Here is a 15,226-nt window from a genome sequence, read left to right on the forward strand (position 1 = left end):
CACGGAGGGAACCGTGGTGGAATAACGTACTGGGGAATAACAGGCCTTTATTTATTTATTTATTTATTTATTTATTTATTTACTTATTTAACAACTTTATTTGTTCAATTTTGAACATTTAAAACATAATCTGTAATTTCAAAGACGAGCTATTAAACACCATCGTATGGCGCTGTTACTGTGTAACCCTGGAAGTTGTAGTCTATTTCGCAATAGAATGTTAAGGGTTTTCCCTGAGGTGTCTTTTAAAAACTACAACTCCCATGCTAAACGCTCTTCCGGGTCCCGTCCTGTTGTTATTGATGTTGTTTTGAGGAGGTGTAGTTAGAATTAGTCTGTAGTCTGGAACAGAGGACATTTCTCGCTTTCTTTGTGCCGTGGATTCAGGTATCAGTTGTAAGTAAGAAAATATGTTTATTGACCATTTTTAACATTTTGTCACACGGCGAAACAGTCGTACAGTGTTTTGAGCTGTGCAGTGCGCCACTTTAGAAGCTTGCAGTGTGAGGGCTGGAGGTAGGGGGGTTTACTCTGAATCTGTGGTACAAGCACGAAATATCTAAACCTGCCATTTTCTTAAGATGCTGGGGAAACGTGCTATTTCTAGGACTAGCCGCAGGTGTTTCGCACACTTCTGGTTCGGACCATTAGTTTGCGAAGTGCTGACTCTTGATGGAATAGTTAGCAGGCAAACAGCCGAAAAGGTAATGCGTGTCCTGCGTCGCTGGAGCTGTGTATTCATGTAGTGACTGCCAGTGTACAGAAGCATTCTTAAAACTGCAGGTGTTCGGCTCTGCATCGGGGAGTATCTGGTAGTGCAACCTACATTTACAGCCCGCATTGCAGCTGTTAGCTGTATAAAACCAGATGCCCCAATATGAAGCATTTTTCTAACAAGGTCGATCAGATTGATAGCAGAATTCAGTTATTTTATTGCATTGTTTGGAATAATTGTTTTTACAGTATGGAGGAGGATGAATTCGATGTAATTTCACAGTAACATACTTGTAGTATGTACCTTTATTCTAAAGCTGACTAAATTACAGCTAAATAAATCAGTTCTGGGTTGTTAGTGGTTATTTCAGTTTGTGCTACACTATATAAAATTTTCCCGTATAACCTTTCATGCAAAGGCATCGTTATTGGCGTGCGCTGTGCTAATTTACAAGTAATCATTCACCAGACGTGGTCACCGTGACATTGTCACCAAAGCAAGCGATAAAATGTACAAAAAGTTGCGGTATGTATGAGGCACGCCTAGACTTATAAGTGTAGTGTGCTAATGTGAATTAGCCCAAGTAGACTAATTTTCCACAATGCAAATGTGGCTTATAGTTGATCCTTCTGACCCTGTTATGAGTTTGAACTGTAAGCTCTGTTACTTTGCCTTTCATTAGCTGTTTACACGATGTCAGAAAGCTCGAGTGATACTGAGTCCTCCTGTGGATGGACTGTTATCAGCAACGAGGTAAGTGTTTCCCACCAAATGCAGAAGAAACCATAACTGGCAACATAAACTGCAGACATAATACAGTGATAGTTGTATTTCTGTTTTAGTTTGCATTTTCAGTAGAAACCCCAGATACTTTGTGTTCAGGAACATGGCTTAATTCAATTTGCTTTGTGTTTCTTCAAGCTGTATGACTGAGTTTAACGAAAGCTGCCTATTTCACAGGGCTCAGACATCGAGTCCCTGGGGCCTGAGAGCGGAGCAGGTTCCTATCTGCAGGAAGCCGTCGAAGCAGCCCCGCTGCAGCGGGCTGCTCCAGCAGGTAGCGTTCCACAAACCCTCCAGGGTATGTGCAACGCTTTGAGCAATGTGTCTTTTGCTAAAGTCATATCAGTGTTTGCAAACTGTTTCCACGGAGTACTGTCACAAACAGATTCCAGCTGCAGCTATTTCTCCAAATCGAGGAAACCTTGAGCAATCGAGAGTGCCTTGGCAGGTGTGAAATGCATGCTGTAAACCTGTTCCCAGGTGAGGATAAGGAGGTTGTGTATGAAGACTCTGTGGATAGCACCCTTAAAGAGGCCACAGTGGTGGAAGATGACTCTGGCCAGCAGGTACAGCGAGCTTAATTAAGACTTAACACCTTAACCTGCACTTAAGACTCCTGATCCAGGACTAGAAGACAGACTCAGAACCGAAGGTGACTTCATTATGTGCCTTGGGAGAATACTGCCTTGGAGAGACACACTGCATATAACACATATAACTAACAAAGTTAGTTATAATAATACACATCACAAAAATAAAACACATCACAAAACAACACTAAACATGTATTTTGATAGTGTTGACATGCATAGCTGTACTTGCAGTACAGAAACCAAAAGTCTTTCTTCAGTTTCATTATGTAACCACAGTCAGATTTTGGCTACAAAAACAAGACCAGGTTTTTAAAAAATGAGGCCCTGTAGCCAAAAAACACCAAAAACACACTTAATAAATGTTATTTAGTGGTGCTGAGCAAGCTTGAGGTTAGGATCCCAGATCAGACTTCTGAGCATAGCCTCTATTGGTCGCAGCTACATTCATGTCATAATTTAAATTTTAGTTTGCATACAAATGACAATATCAATTGCCAGTGTTGTTTTGAGGTTTGACACACCCTAAAATTTTTCACTGCTTCATCATCATCAATTTTTCACTGTCTTTATCTGCTAATTTATATTGTTACTGCACCTGAGTTACTGCACCTGAGACACTGCTCTGCTGCTATAAATATTGAATGTGTAGTCCTTTTTGTACTATGGCAGTACAGCTTATAATTACCACACTAAATGTTTTTGTGCAGGTAGGAATGGAGGCGTGTCTAGAGGAGCATGCGAATCTTTGTTCCTCCAGTGAGCACTCTGATATTGTTACCCTTGGAGACTCCAGAGAGGCGGAGCTTGTAACATGGGAGGGGCCAGTTGTCAAGGAGGACGAGGAAACGGGAACTGAAGAGATCTACCTGGGAACCTCCTCAAGCAGCCAGTACACTTTCAGTTCTGCAGAGACAAGTGAGTTACTTACTTACACACACACACACACACACACACGCGCGCGCGCGTGAACACACACATGCATTTGCACTAACCTCCATGCCTCAGTAATTTGCTTCTGAAACAATATGTACAATACCTTGCCTTCATAATGAATCGCAACAATGCTGTCCCCTGGGGTGGTTATTTTTGAATATCTGGGTTTATTCAGAATTCTGTATGATAAAGATGCAACCGAACTGCTTAAGAACTGCAGATTCTTTAAGGCTGTAATGTTCTAAGTATTTATTATATATATAAGTTTATATTATGTCTGTAACATCCTAGTATATGTTAATATTCCCAAATAAACAGTACTAAGTAAATAGAAAGTGGAACTGTCACAGAAAGATTTGGGTGTACATTCACTCGTTATGGCTGCCATTGCGTGTTGGATGAATGGAAACTGAGCCATGAACCCTTCTGCCCCCTGCCTTCACTGCCTCTTACTCAGGTGGCCCCGCCCCTGCCCTCACTGCCTCTTACTCAGGTGGCCCCATCCCCTGCCCTCACTGCCTCTTACTCAGGTGGCCCCATCCCCTGCCCTCACTGCCTCTTACTCAGGTGGCCCCGCCCTCTGCCCTCACTGCCTCTTACTCAGGTGGCCCCATCCCCTGCCCTCACTGCCTCTTACTCAGGTGGCCCCATCCCCTGCCCTCACTGCCTCTTACTCAGGTGGCCCCATCCCCTGCCCTCACTGCCTCTTACTCAGGTGGCCCCATCCCCTGCCCTCACTGCCTCTTACTCAGGTGGCCCCATCCCCTGCCCTCACTGCCTCTTACTCAGGTGGCCCTGCCTCCTGCCCTCACTGCCTCTTACTCAGGTGGCCCTACCCTCTACCTTCACTGCTTTCTCTCACTTACCTGGCTAGTTTTGATGACGTGTGTGTATCTGAGAGAGAGAGAGACACTTCTGTTGCTGATGAAATGTCTAGACAATAGATGTGTGACTTGGTTAATGATGTGGAGGTGTTTCCATATAGAGGGTGTGCCACTGTGTTGGACTGGATCTGAGTGGATGTTTTGAGTGATTTGGCATAAACAGGTTCTGCCATATATGTATCCTAATGGCTTGGTATGTAGCTTACTGATGTGGAGTGTGTGTTTGTGTGTGTGTGTGCATGTGCAGTCATGTGGGGAAATTCCACACTAAATCTGCCGACCCAGTTGTGGTTTGGCCTCTAACGTGCCGCGTCCCTGTGCTGAGCTGGAAATAGCACCCTTATCGCAGCACTCTCCTGCTTTGGCATGTTGTGTTGGTTGACCACCTCTGTTGCTGATTAACATATCTACCTGCACATTCTCTTTCCTACAGTCATTTGTTTGAGCAGATTTGGATCTGGTTGCAGTCTGTAAATGAGCTTTATAATTCCAGCTTTGGTTTGTTGTTGCTAGCTGGTTTTGACCGTAAGCCCCGGGGCGTTTCCTGGACTCTGCACGCAGTCCTTCTGCATAAGGGAATGTCTGTCTCTGCTCCAGGCCGCTGTGCTGGGTCTCCCGTCAGTGGACACACGGCTGTATGAGCTCATCAGTAGCACGAAGAGGACTGGATAGTGTTTACAGCAAAGATTTGATTATTTTTGTGTGTGTGCCTGTGTGTGTGCCTGTGTGTGTGCCTGTGTGTGTGCCTGTGTGTGTGCCTGTGTGTGTGCCTGTGTGTGTGCCTGTGCCTGTGCGTGTGCCTGTGCGTGTGCCTGTGCGTGTACGTATATATGTAGTCTTCCCAGCGGAGCATACAGTGCGCAGGGGCTCCAGCACTAGCACAGAGGATGAGGATGCTGGGATGGAGGCCAGTCCAGTTGTGAGAAGGCGCAGGCTAAGGAGGAGCACGGCAGGCTCGGAACCAGAGGAACAGCAGGAGGTGCAGAGGGGAGGAAAGGGAGGGCACAACCTGGAGTTACCCCTCAAGGGCGAGCGTTTTCCAGCCCTGCAAAGTTTAGAGTTTCTCCTGTTCCAGTCGGTTCGGAAAAGTTCTAAAATGTTCAAGAGATGATCCATTTTCATCAGATGGTTCTGGAGCAGGAAAATGTTCACCTCTGCAGTGGTACTCCGGGACCACCAGGGAATTCTGAATGAGACTCCTAATGTACTTTATTAGCATTTAAAGCCCATATAAGCATATTTTGAAGAATGTTGGCAATAACAGGACTCTATGGCAGGTTACCGATGGCGGTCAGGAAGAGGCGGGGCAGAGGGAAGTTCATGTGGCTCCCGCAAACCAGCAGCAGGTCAGTGGAACCCTCAACAAGTGCATCCTTCTCGCCCTCGTCATCGCCATCAGCATGGGATTTGGACATTTCTACGGTGAGGACACCGATGTCATCATCATCATCAGTTCATTGTCGCTGTTTAGATCATAATTAGCCTCCTGTAGAAGCCTTGTTTTTCCAAAATGGTGCAGTAGGTGCATGTTAAGAATACCTACATCTTTTCAAAATATAATATGAAAAAAAGAATCAGAATATAATACCTGCATGTTTTCTGTATGGAGAAACTGTTAACTTGGAAGCAGGAAGAAAATTCTCAAATATCCTTTAATGTCATTACAGAGTAGCTTGATGCAAGTTACATACTGTAGTTTACATTAGCATTTTGTGTGTGTGTGTGTGTGTGTGTGTGTGTGTGTGTGTGTGTGTGTGTGTGTGTGTGTGTGTGTGAGATAGGCACAGTGCAGATACAGGAACGTCAGAGGATGGTGGAGAAGATCCGTGTAAGTGATCTGAGTGAGACGCGGGAGCTCCAGCAGTGTCGGAAGGAGCAGGACGCTGTCAGTGAGGTCTGATATCTCACCCCTTCTCGTCCTCGTCCTGCTCCTCTTCCTTCTCCTCCTTTATTTCGACATGAACCGCTGCCCCATTTAGTTTCAGCGTTTGACTTGATCATTAGCTGAGGAGCTGAATCAGTGATGTTGCAGCTAGATGGATTCTGAAGTGTGCAAGGAAGTGGGAGCTCGCCTAATCGAAAGGCCTGCATGAACGACATGTGAAGAGTGTGTGTGTGTGTGTGTGTGTGTGTCGTAGGGTTATTAGAGGAAAGACACTTTAGCTTCAGTCTGCTTTAGCTTCAGTCTGCTATTTAGCTTCAGTCTGCTTTAGCTTCAGTCTGCTACAACAGATTTGTGTAATCCAAATGGGTAACAATCAACAATTATACCATTACAACACAACCAGCAACATAAAACCAGCAATTAATGGTTATATATGATATATAACAGAACCAGCAACATACAACCTGCAATTAATGGTTATATATGGTATATATAATTGTTATAATGGTATATAACACAATCAGCAATATAAAACCAGCAATTATTCAATTACAGCACAACCAGCAACATTAAAACCAGCAATTCTAACATTATAACAGATCCAGCAACATACAACCTGCAATTAATGGTTATATATGGTGTGTATATATAATGGTTATAATGGTATATAACACAATCAGCACTATAAAACCAGCAATTATACCATTATAACAGTACCAGCAACATAAAACCAGCAATTATAACTTTATAACACAACCAGAACCATAAAACTGCATTCACCAGAGTCACAGTTATAACGATCAAACTAAAATTGTGGTCAAAACCCAGTTTTTAATTTTTTAAACTAGTTTTTGTTTGGTCTCCAGGGCATTTGTATGGTTGTGGTTTGGTGGTGTTTTTGTGTGCTGGAGTGCTGGTGTCTCGCGTGGCATCCTTAGTGATCTTTGGTTCAGATTCAGCAGTTTCATTCTATACCTCTATCATTTCAAACCCCTTTACTGAAATAAGGTCTGCAGGTTCTTGTCAGACCATGTATTAAAGGCTCTCCAGTCTGGACCTTCTGATGGCACTATATCTGTGCTCTCAGGATGTGGTCCAGAACCTGAGGGAAGACCTTCAGGACAAACGAGACATGGTGACGTCCCTGACTGGCATTATGGATAAAATTACCAAAGAGAACCAACATCTCACAGCCAAAGAGGTTGAACTTCAGGTAACCCTTCTCAGTGGACCCTGATTACCTGGATATAATCAAAGCTCAATTGTTAATCAGGGAAGGTTCACTCAGCAGGTGACGTGTGAGGTTCAGTCAGGTGACGTGTGTGTGGTTCACTCAGTTGCAGTGTGAGGTTCAGTCTTCCGTTTTTTTCTTGTGCACTGCAGGCTCAAAGAACAGATTTACTGGAACAACTTCAGCAGACCCGGAGCGAGATGGCGTCTAATGAGAAGCGCCTCACCTCAGAGAACCATGTGCTGAAGAACACTCTAGAGCGCGAGGAAGCATCTCTCTCCATCCTTCAGGACGAGCTCCGCCACCTCCGCACGCAAATTCGCGAGCTGGAGGAGAGAGGGGCCAACACCGACGCCATTCTTTCTGAGAACCAGCAGTTGAAGGACCACCTCCTGGAGGAGAAGCAGCGTATTCGGAGCTTCCTGAACCAGAAGGAGGCTCTGATGGTGGAGGCTCAGGCCTTACGCAAGGCGCTGGACAAGGAGCAGAAGGTGACTGAAAGGATGAGGGATCAGCTGGGTGAGCGGGAGAGTGAAGCGGGTGGGGAAGCCGACCCTGAAAGGGAGGCGCTCCAGACACGAGTGCAGGAGCTTGAGAAGAAGCTGAGCTTTGAGCAGCAGCGCTCGGATCTGTGGGAGCGACTCTACGTGGAGACAAAAGAAGAAAGAACCAAAGGAGACAGGCAACCCAAGCTTAGAACGCCAAAAGAGGGCATGCTGGGAAAGGTGAAGGAGACGTTTGATGCAGTGAAGAACTCCACCAAAGAGTTTGTGCACCACCACAAGGAGCAGATCAAGAAAGCCAAGGAAGCTGTCAAGGAGAACTTCAGGAAGTTCTCGGACTCCGTCAAGTCAACATTCAGGCACCTGAAGAACTCTGCATCCAGCATGTTTGACAAGCACCGACGGCCGCAGGAAACGAAGTCCCATGAGAGGAAGGATGCAAGAACAGAGCCGCGGCAGGAGTTTCAGCGTGACGGTTTCAGAGAGCAGGGGAACAAACATTCAGAGGACTCCCACTGGCTGCACCACAGGCCCCTGCACCAACACTCCCACAAATCTACAGACGGTCCCTCCTTCCATGCCGACCGCAACACGCGCAAGTCGGGCGCCCAGAAGGAGCAAGATGTCACGGGACAGAGAGCCGCACCCAAAGGATGCGCTGGCGTGTTCGACTGTGCCTACCAGGAGTCCATGAGCCTCTTCAACAAGGCCATGGACCCCATAAGGGCCGACGAGTTCAACCAGCTGCTCCTCAGCTACCTTCATCAAGAAGTTGGCCACTTCCACCACTGGAGGGAGCTTGAGAGCTTCATCAACAATTTCTTTCACAATGGACTTTTTATTCACGATCAGATGCTGTTCACAGACTTTGTTAGTGGTGTTGAAGATTACTTGGAGGATATGGATGAGTACCAGGGTGGGAATGATGTTTTTGAAGATCTGGATGATTACATATACAGGCACTTCTTTGGGGATACGTACTTGAAACGATACGGTCCAAGGTAAGTATGTCCAATTTAATCGGCTTAACCTTCAGTTACTTTTCTACTTGTAATCATCAAATTTCCATCTAAAGCCCTTAGCACATTGGCCCAACATTTTTCAAGCGACGTTAACATTTCAATGTTGGCAGTTGGCTCTGCTTTGAGTTTTCGGAAAACCAACTGCCAGGACACCTGGACCAGTATGACTGGGAGAGAACTTTCTGAAGGCTAAGGTATGGCATGCCAGCTGGTATGGCATGCCAGCGTGTTCTGAGTGCGTTTCCAGCAGTGTCGGGTGAAGGGTGTTGGATTGGTGTGCCATGGGCACTTAAGCTGAGCTGCCTATTTCTCTGCCTGACCTTAACCCTTTCCCCCCGTTGCCTTTTTAACCACTAGGTCTGAGGCACAGTAGCCCCTGCATGCTGAAACTGCCTCGCTGTGAGTGGCGTGCCACGCTTTAGGGTAAAAACCTTAAAAATCATTTGCTGTTTGTAAATTTGCAGCCGACCTTTCGATGGGCCAGGGTCAAAGGTCAAAACGGAGCAGGAGCGCCAGAGGCAGCAGCGAAAGCATTTGCGACCCCTGCCGCCCCGGGACAGGAAATGGGCTCGGCCGGGCCGCAGCTCTGATGGACACTTTGCCGAAGTTAAAATTGAGCTGGGACCCATTCCGTTCGACCCAAAGTACTAGCACAGTTCAGATAGTTGTTTCTACTGTAGCTTTTGAAGCAGTTTATTATTGCAAAAAGAGTGGTAAGACTAGCACCCCTCCCCTGCTCCTCTCTCTTTGTGATTTTGCACAATTGTAAAGGCCTGTTGTACATTTGTGTGCAGTCTTTGTGTGAACGTGGTTGCTTGTGTTGTGACTGGACACAGTAGTGGTGTACAGAATCTTCGAGATTAGTTATGAAACTATTTTTGTTCCAGTTTTCGTTGTTAAGAAAGTTAGAGAAGGAATGTTATATAAAAAATAAAACATTTAATTAGAATAAAGCACAGTTTGACTGAGGAAAAAAATATAAAAAATAAAACTTTAATTTTAAATATTGCATTGAATTAGTGTGTACAAATAAAGAGGTATGCAAACAACCTGCTGTCTCCTTAGAAATGTTCTGCTCTCCTAATAAAACTAATCTGCATGTCCACCATCTAGAAAGGATGATCTGAATGTTCCATTTTCAGGACCAAATACACCACTGGTTGACAGTGTGGGTTGTTTCTGAGGTACCTTCCTTTGGTGTGTACGCTTTGGTGTGCATTGCTTGTTCTACTGCTGCTAAGTGTCAACACTGATTAGTTTATTAGAAATATTGCAGAGGAGTAATTTTTTTTATTTGCCGTTATGAATGCAATCTCTTTTTCCCCTTGGTAATGTCTTGTTGGATAAAAACATCACAATTGAACCCTTTTTTTAATGCTAAGATTTCTTTTTGGTGTTACACAATTTATTATGCACATCATTAAATCTCAATAAAAATACACTTCCCTTGAAATTAATTGTCCTTATTTTAAAACAAACAAAAATGTATGTCTGTTGACATTCTTTTGGTCTTTTTTTCAAATTTCTTTTTTACCACGTTACCTTAAAAAGGTGACATTTTACAAAACTGGACAAATATTTAATTGTTGCACAGAGCATAAAATTATATTTGGTAAACTGCACAACAAGCTGAGTGTTCTGTTCCGGAGCATGAATCACTGTTTGTAGACAAAGATCTTCCTCCCAACCCGACCTTCAGGGAGATGTGTGTGGAACAATTCTGCCTCCTTCACAAATTTGTTTCCATCCAGGAAAGCTGAAATTTCCTACAAATACATGTTCGACAAAAAACCTTCATTAATTTCACAAATTAAGATATTTCTTAACATCTGTTCAATAGAAAAAACCTATCCGAAAAGGGACTTAATGAAAAAACACTTTTCAGTACATCGGCTGTTCTGCGCAGTCCCTGAGTCGCCTGGATTCATTTATGAATAATTCTCATCTTTTGATAGAACTGGTTTAACCCAGAGGTGCATGTACTATAAAAGTGTATCACCTTCTCGAGCGGGTCGAACAGGACCACGTGTGTAGGAAGCATGGATGTGTTGGGGTAAGAGCTCCCCAGCCAGCGGAGAGGGTCTGCATAGAACAGCGCTGCTTCATCCACATAATCCTGCTTTCCTGTGAGATCAGGTGGGCATTCCAGGAAACGTAATCTGACTGGACAGTGAAGGTGGCTAGAAAAAACAGGAAAGAACCTGGTGTTTCACACATCACATCTGCTGTGTAGGTAGAACTCTTCACATTTCTCATTTCAACAAATCATCTTTAAAGGGGCAGGACCTTTAAAAGTGGAGTTGGCTGTGGAGTTGAAAATGTACTTGGTTCAGAGAACTGGAGCTCTGCTCCTCCATAACAAACAACCAAGGCTGTCAGGTCATATACTGACAACAGTGCATACAAAGTTGGTCAAGCTTAATGAACAAAATTTATCCTACACCCCGATGGAAGACACAAAAACATGACTGCATCACGTGGTAGGTCACATCCAGAACTGTCAATCACCATCTGGCTGTTCTCTAGCACTTTAAAGTTCAATTTCAGTTAGACTTAACTTACATAATGGGCTGGGTAAAGTAGGTGTAAGAGAGCATCAATGCGCTCAGTTGATGGTAGCAATTCAACTGTTCATTTTACAAGAATCCATATTTGTCACCCAAAATCACAGCGTTCAAGTTAAGAATAACCCTAGTGGATCTGAGCACCTGACACGGGCCACCTGACGTCAGGCTGCTGGGGGCCTCACCTGTAGAAGGGGGTGGAGTGGCATGGCATGAGAAACAGGACCTCTGGCTCAGGTGGGCTCGGGGGGTCGGTGATGTCACACAGGTGCTGCAGGTGAGCCATGAGGTCCAGGACGCCACGCTGGTGAACTAAGCCCGTGTAGAACGCTGCAGCCAGGTTCAACACCAGCAGAGCACATGCAGCACAGCTCCTCCATGCACGCAGCTGCGCCAGAGACATCCCTGGGAGCATATTACAAAACAGTAGCACGAGCACTGCACGACTTTTCCCATAAAATGACTGTCTGGGTGCCAGTCCACACTGACATGTAGTTTCTTTTCACAAACGAAGACATTTATTTTTCATGATTTTACATACTTACCACAAAATATCATGCAAAAAGGTAAGACTGGATAGATGAACCGGAACTCCTTGTGGGCTAGAAAACTAAAAGAAAATTCAGTGTCCCAGCAGAGGTTCAGCAATAACAACACACACGTTTACTAATGTCCCAATGAATCCCCCCCCCCCCCCCCAAATGTCATCTGTTCCGTCGCACCTGTAAACCAGGAGGGTCCATATGATGGTGATGAGCAGCACGCGGTGTCTGGTGGAGGTCAGGGAACATCCGTGCAGGAAGACGGGGAGGTGAGGACCAATCACAGCCACGAAGCCCTGGGTGAGGTACCAGTGCCAGGGGTGCGTCCCGTAAAACTTGCCCACATTGTGAAAGATGTTAAACTTCAAGAAGTTCCACTGGACGAAGATCCACTGTGAACACAGACCTGAAGTACGTTTGTAATTCAACACTTTCACACAAACCGTCCTTGTCACCAGTAAGGTCTCAAAGCAGCTCAAAGCGTCACCTTGCCATAGAATATGCAGTCTATCAGTGCAGATGACACCAGTGCGGCGGCCCTGGAGAACCGATGATGGGAGAATTGTAAGTGGACGAAACACTTGAAACATAACATCCGTTTGAAGCGCAGGACTTACGCAACAGGAAGACCCTGATGGGTAATGAGCTTTAGCTTGTTCTCTGCCCTCCACAAATGATGAAAGAGCAGAGGAAGCCAAACAACCAAAGCTGTGGGACGAACCACCACAGCCCAGGACACCAGTGACAGGTACTTCCAGCTACTAAAGAACACAGCAGGAAAAAGTGGTTGGATGAAAAGGTGCGATAGGGAGAACGTCAACGATATTCTGACTCAGATTCCAAACTTTATTGTTTATCATTACATGACAGAAATTTGTCTTTGACGTGCTGCATCACATACAGCATCTCATTTACATACACAACATTCATCCCCTTTAAAATGCTTCGCTACTTATTAAGACAATTCATATCCATTAGAATAAAAGACTACGATGAACTAAGATGTTACATAACAAAAGCAGATGATAAAATGTCTTTCTAGAAAAAAGTAACTTTATGATTATTTTATTTGTTACACGTAGACTTCAATCAATTCGGTGTCAAATTATAAAGATGTTAGCATCACAAAGATGTTGGAAAACTGGAAGCTCGGTCATATTGAGGATTGTTGTGTAACCTTGTTGTGTAACCCTCTGTGGCCAAACAATGGACCTGACAGAAAAAGCAAAACACAAAACTATGACTAAACTGAACAGACCTGTTGTGCGTTTTGTCAGTACATAGAGGATAGTAGTAGAGAGCCAGAACTGTCAGGGTGGTCTCCATGCTGTTGGTGAGCGTGCGTGTGCAACAGTACCAGGTGAACCAGGAACACAGCTGACAGAAGAACTGGACAGACACACACACACACACGGTTAGAAAAACCAATTGGAGGAGAGCACCAACTATACCAGCAAAGAGATGTCCAGACTGGGAGAATGGAAGGCCAGTCATGCTCTCCTGGACACTCTAGTATCACCAGGGATTGAACTAGCAGTCACCCAGTAACGGCAGAGCACGTAGACCACTGAGCCACTCAGGAGCAGTGATATTAACACCAAATACTGAACCGCTACAACAGCTCTGACGTTTCATGCTTTATTAACACAGTTAACATGAAATATTTGCTGTATTAGCTATATCAACTTTCTCTGATTTAACAAACATCTTAACAAATATCAGATAAAAACACTGCCACAATTCTTTATGGAAATCGAACATAGACTCATCTCACTGTCCACTTAGCGACATCTGGACCTTCCGATCTCCGAACGAGGTGGTAGAGCTTCACATCGGCGAGTGCTGTGAGGAGCGCCTGTGCAACCCGCGGGAGCAGGATCTGCCAGACACATGGCAAAAGTAAAGCACCACTTCTGCTTTTGGAGCCGCACACCTCTGACTGTAATGGTTCCGTAAACTCACGGCCACTCACCAGCAGCTGGACTGTGTCGTAACGCAGCAGGTGCAGTATCTTATATATTACAGCAAAGAAGAGAGGGTAAGAGTAACCACGAATGCCCTCCCTCCACTCCCAGGACTCGTAGCCATACGTATTTAAAAAATGTCAAGGATTTGAAGAAAGTGATGGGAGCATATTTAAAGTAGCGTCAAAATTTCATGTATGGGCATGCCAGTTACATGGACGTAACCAAAACATGACTGAAGATACATTATATTTCTCAGGATATATATATATATATATATATATATATATATATATATATAATATATATATAATTTATATGTGTTATATATATGTATACATACTATGTAATGTGTCTAAAATCATGTTTTGAGATCAAATATATATAAATTGTTTTTTTAATTATTTGAGGATATTTGAAGACCATTCCATGGGAGATTTCAAGTGACTGCCAGTATTCATCTGGGACAAAGCTGGTCTGAACCAGCAGGCAGTTAACAAGGCGAAATATCACAGAAAAGACCGTGACACTGCCCCCGAAGAAACCTGCAAGAATCACATGACAATCTTTACTGCAGTTACACAACTTTAATACAGCAATAAGTAATTTTTTCCAATTATTCTTTTTCACATTATGAAACAACCATTATACTGACACCCATATATATATTTGACTCATCCGATTTTGAAATATTAGTACTGTGTTGTTTATAAATTAATATGAGGTTGTTTTCTTTGCATTATTTGTGGTCTGAGATTTCTGTAATTGTTTTGTTATTTAAACCATTAGTCATTTTCATGAAAAAAAACATGCTCTAAAATACAATATTTTTATCTGGAATTTGGAAGAAATGTTGCCAGTAGTTTATAGAATAAAACAGAATTGCTCAGCCTTGACAAAACCCATCAACTGTAAAACTACAGAAACTGATAATTTAAGCGTTTTACAATTATGACTGATTACAACTTGAGTAATTGAGGGTTAAGGGCCTTCCTACATTTATCTTTTGGCCCAACTACACGGGGGTAATTGTCATGCCTTAATCTGTATTGAGCCAACATGTTACAGGCGGGATCACTTCGACTGGGACGATTCCACTTAACATTAGCGCCTGCAAGCCTGTCTTCAAATATACTTATGTGTTGTCTGAATTAACAAGCAAACCACATCTCCACAAGCTGTTATTTCACTGAGCCCTTTTGTTTGTGTGTGTGTGTGTGTGTGTGTGTGTGTGTCTCACCAGTTATACCATCATTCGCTTTATCTTTGCTGTAAAGTTTCGACTTTCGTGTCCTGAGTTTAACGGGCTCAGAAGAGGTTGGCAGACCGAACAGGAATCGAGCACGAATCCTTTCCATAGCAGTCCCAGGCCGCTTCAAAATTCATGCCAACCCATTTCGCTGTGAAAAGAATTTGTATGTACTGCTAGATGCCGTATGATGTCCCTGAGTGCGTAACCTACTGCAGTTTGGGTTTTGAACAGCCATTACTTCCGTGTTTGGGTCGTGACGTCATTCAAAATGTATCGTCAGTAGAAAAGTCTTCGGTGGCTAGATATATATCATAAATGGTTACTAAATATAATTTTTTTTTAAATATAAATGTTA

At 43.9% G+C, this 15,226-nt stretch overlaps 2 protein-coding genes across 9 annotated transcripts; one reads left to right on the forward strand and one right to left on the reverse strand.

Moving 5' to 3' along the window:
* The first annotated feature begins 253 nt into the window (after nucleotides 1-253).
* Nucleotides 254-10,002, forward strand: ccpg1 (cell cycle progression 1). Of its 7 annotated transcripts, none has more exons than XM_027021295.3 (11): nucleotides 254-396; nucleotides 1,398-1,468; nucleotides 1,676-1,796; nucleotides 1,979-2,064; nucleotides 2,799-3,006; nucleotides 4,745-4,887; nucleotides 5,186-5,330; nucleotides 5,690-5,802; nucleotides 6,881-7,006; nucleotides 7,177-8,528; nucleotides 9,014-10,002. In XM_027021295.3, exons 2-11 carry the CDS (start codon nucleotides 1,409-1,411, stop codon nucleotides 9,198-9,200), a joined length of 2,541 nt encoding a protein of 846 aa, XP_026877096.2. In that variant the 5' UTR covers nucleotides 254-396; nucleotides 1,398-1,408; the 3' UTR covers nucleotides 9,201-10,002. The 7 variants fall into 7 exon arrangements, with proteins under 7 accessions (XP_026877096.2, XP_026877112.2, XP_026877102.2 ...); XM_027021311.3 differs by having other exon boundaries at nucleotides 5,690-5,736; XM_027021301.3 differs by having other exon boundaries at nucleotides 1,676-1,772.
* On the reverse strand, nucleotides 9,527-15,118 carry pigb (phosphatidylinositol glycan anchor biosynthesis, class B). 2 transcript variants are annotated; one of them, XM_035525776.2, is made up of 12 exons: nucleotides 14,869-15,118; nucleotides 14,035-14,164; nucleotides 13,628-13,745; nucleotides 13,430-13,534; nucleotides 12,914-13,044; nucleotides 12,273-12,416; nucleotides 12,143-12,194; nucleotides 11,836-12,047; nucleotides 11,659-11,723; nucleotides 11,299-11,518; nucleotides 10,549-10,729; nucleotides 9,527-10,315 (listed from the first exon to the last, which is right to left on the reverse strand). In XM_035525776.2, exons 1-12 carry the CDS (start codon nucleotides 14,975-14,977, stop codon nucleotides 10,205-10,207), a joined length of 1,578 nt encoding a protein of 525 aa, XP_035381669.1. In that variant the 5' UTR covers nucleotides 14,978-15,118; the 3' UTR covers nucleotides 9,527-10,204. The 2 variants fall into 2 exon arrangements, with proteins under 2 accessions (XP_035381669.1, XP_035381667.1); XM_035525774.2 differs by having other exon boundaries at nucleotides 14,860-15,118.
* Nucleotides 15,119-15,226: the final 108 nt, after the last annotated feature.

The sequence above is a fragment of the Electrophorus electricus genome, chromosome 6, assembly GCF_041902795.1.
Source record: "Electrophorus electricus isolate QZ-2024a chromosome 6, ASM4190279v1, whole genome shotgun sequence".
NCBI lineage: Eukaryota > Metazoa > Chordata > Actinopteri > Gymnotiformes > Gymnotidae > Electrophorus > Electrophorus electricus.

Coding starts and splice junctions, on each gene's coding strand:
- ccpg1 (XM_027021295.3), top strand. CDS start 1,409: ATGTCAGAAAGCTCGAGTGATACTGAGTCCTCCTGTGGATGGACTGTT. Junction 1,797..1,978: donor CGTTCCACAAACCCTCCAGG/GTATGTGCAACG, acceptor ACCTGTTCCCAG/GTGAGGATAAGGAGGTTGTG. Junction 7,007..7,176: donor CCAAAGAGGTTGAACTTCAG/GTAACCCTTCTC, acceptor TGTGCACTGCAG/GCTCAAAGAACAGATTTACT.
- pigb (XM_035525774.2), bottom strand. CDS start 14,977: ATGGAAAGGATTCGTGCTCGATTCCTGTTCGGTCTGCCAACCTCTTCT. Junction 13,045..13,429: donor CAGATGTCGCTAAGTGGACA/GTGAGATGAGTC, acceptor GTGTCTGTCCAG/TTCTTCTGTCAGCTGTGTTC. Junction 12,048..12,142: donor ACTGCATATTCTATGGCAAG/GTGACGCTTTGA, acceptor CTGTGTTCACAG/TGGATCTTCGTCCAGTGGAA.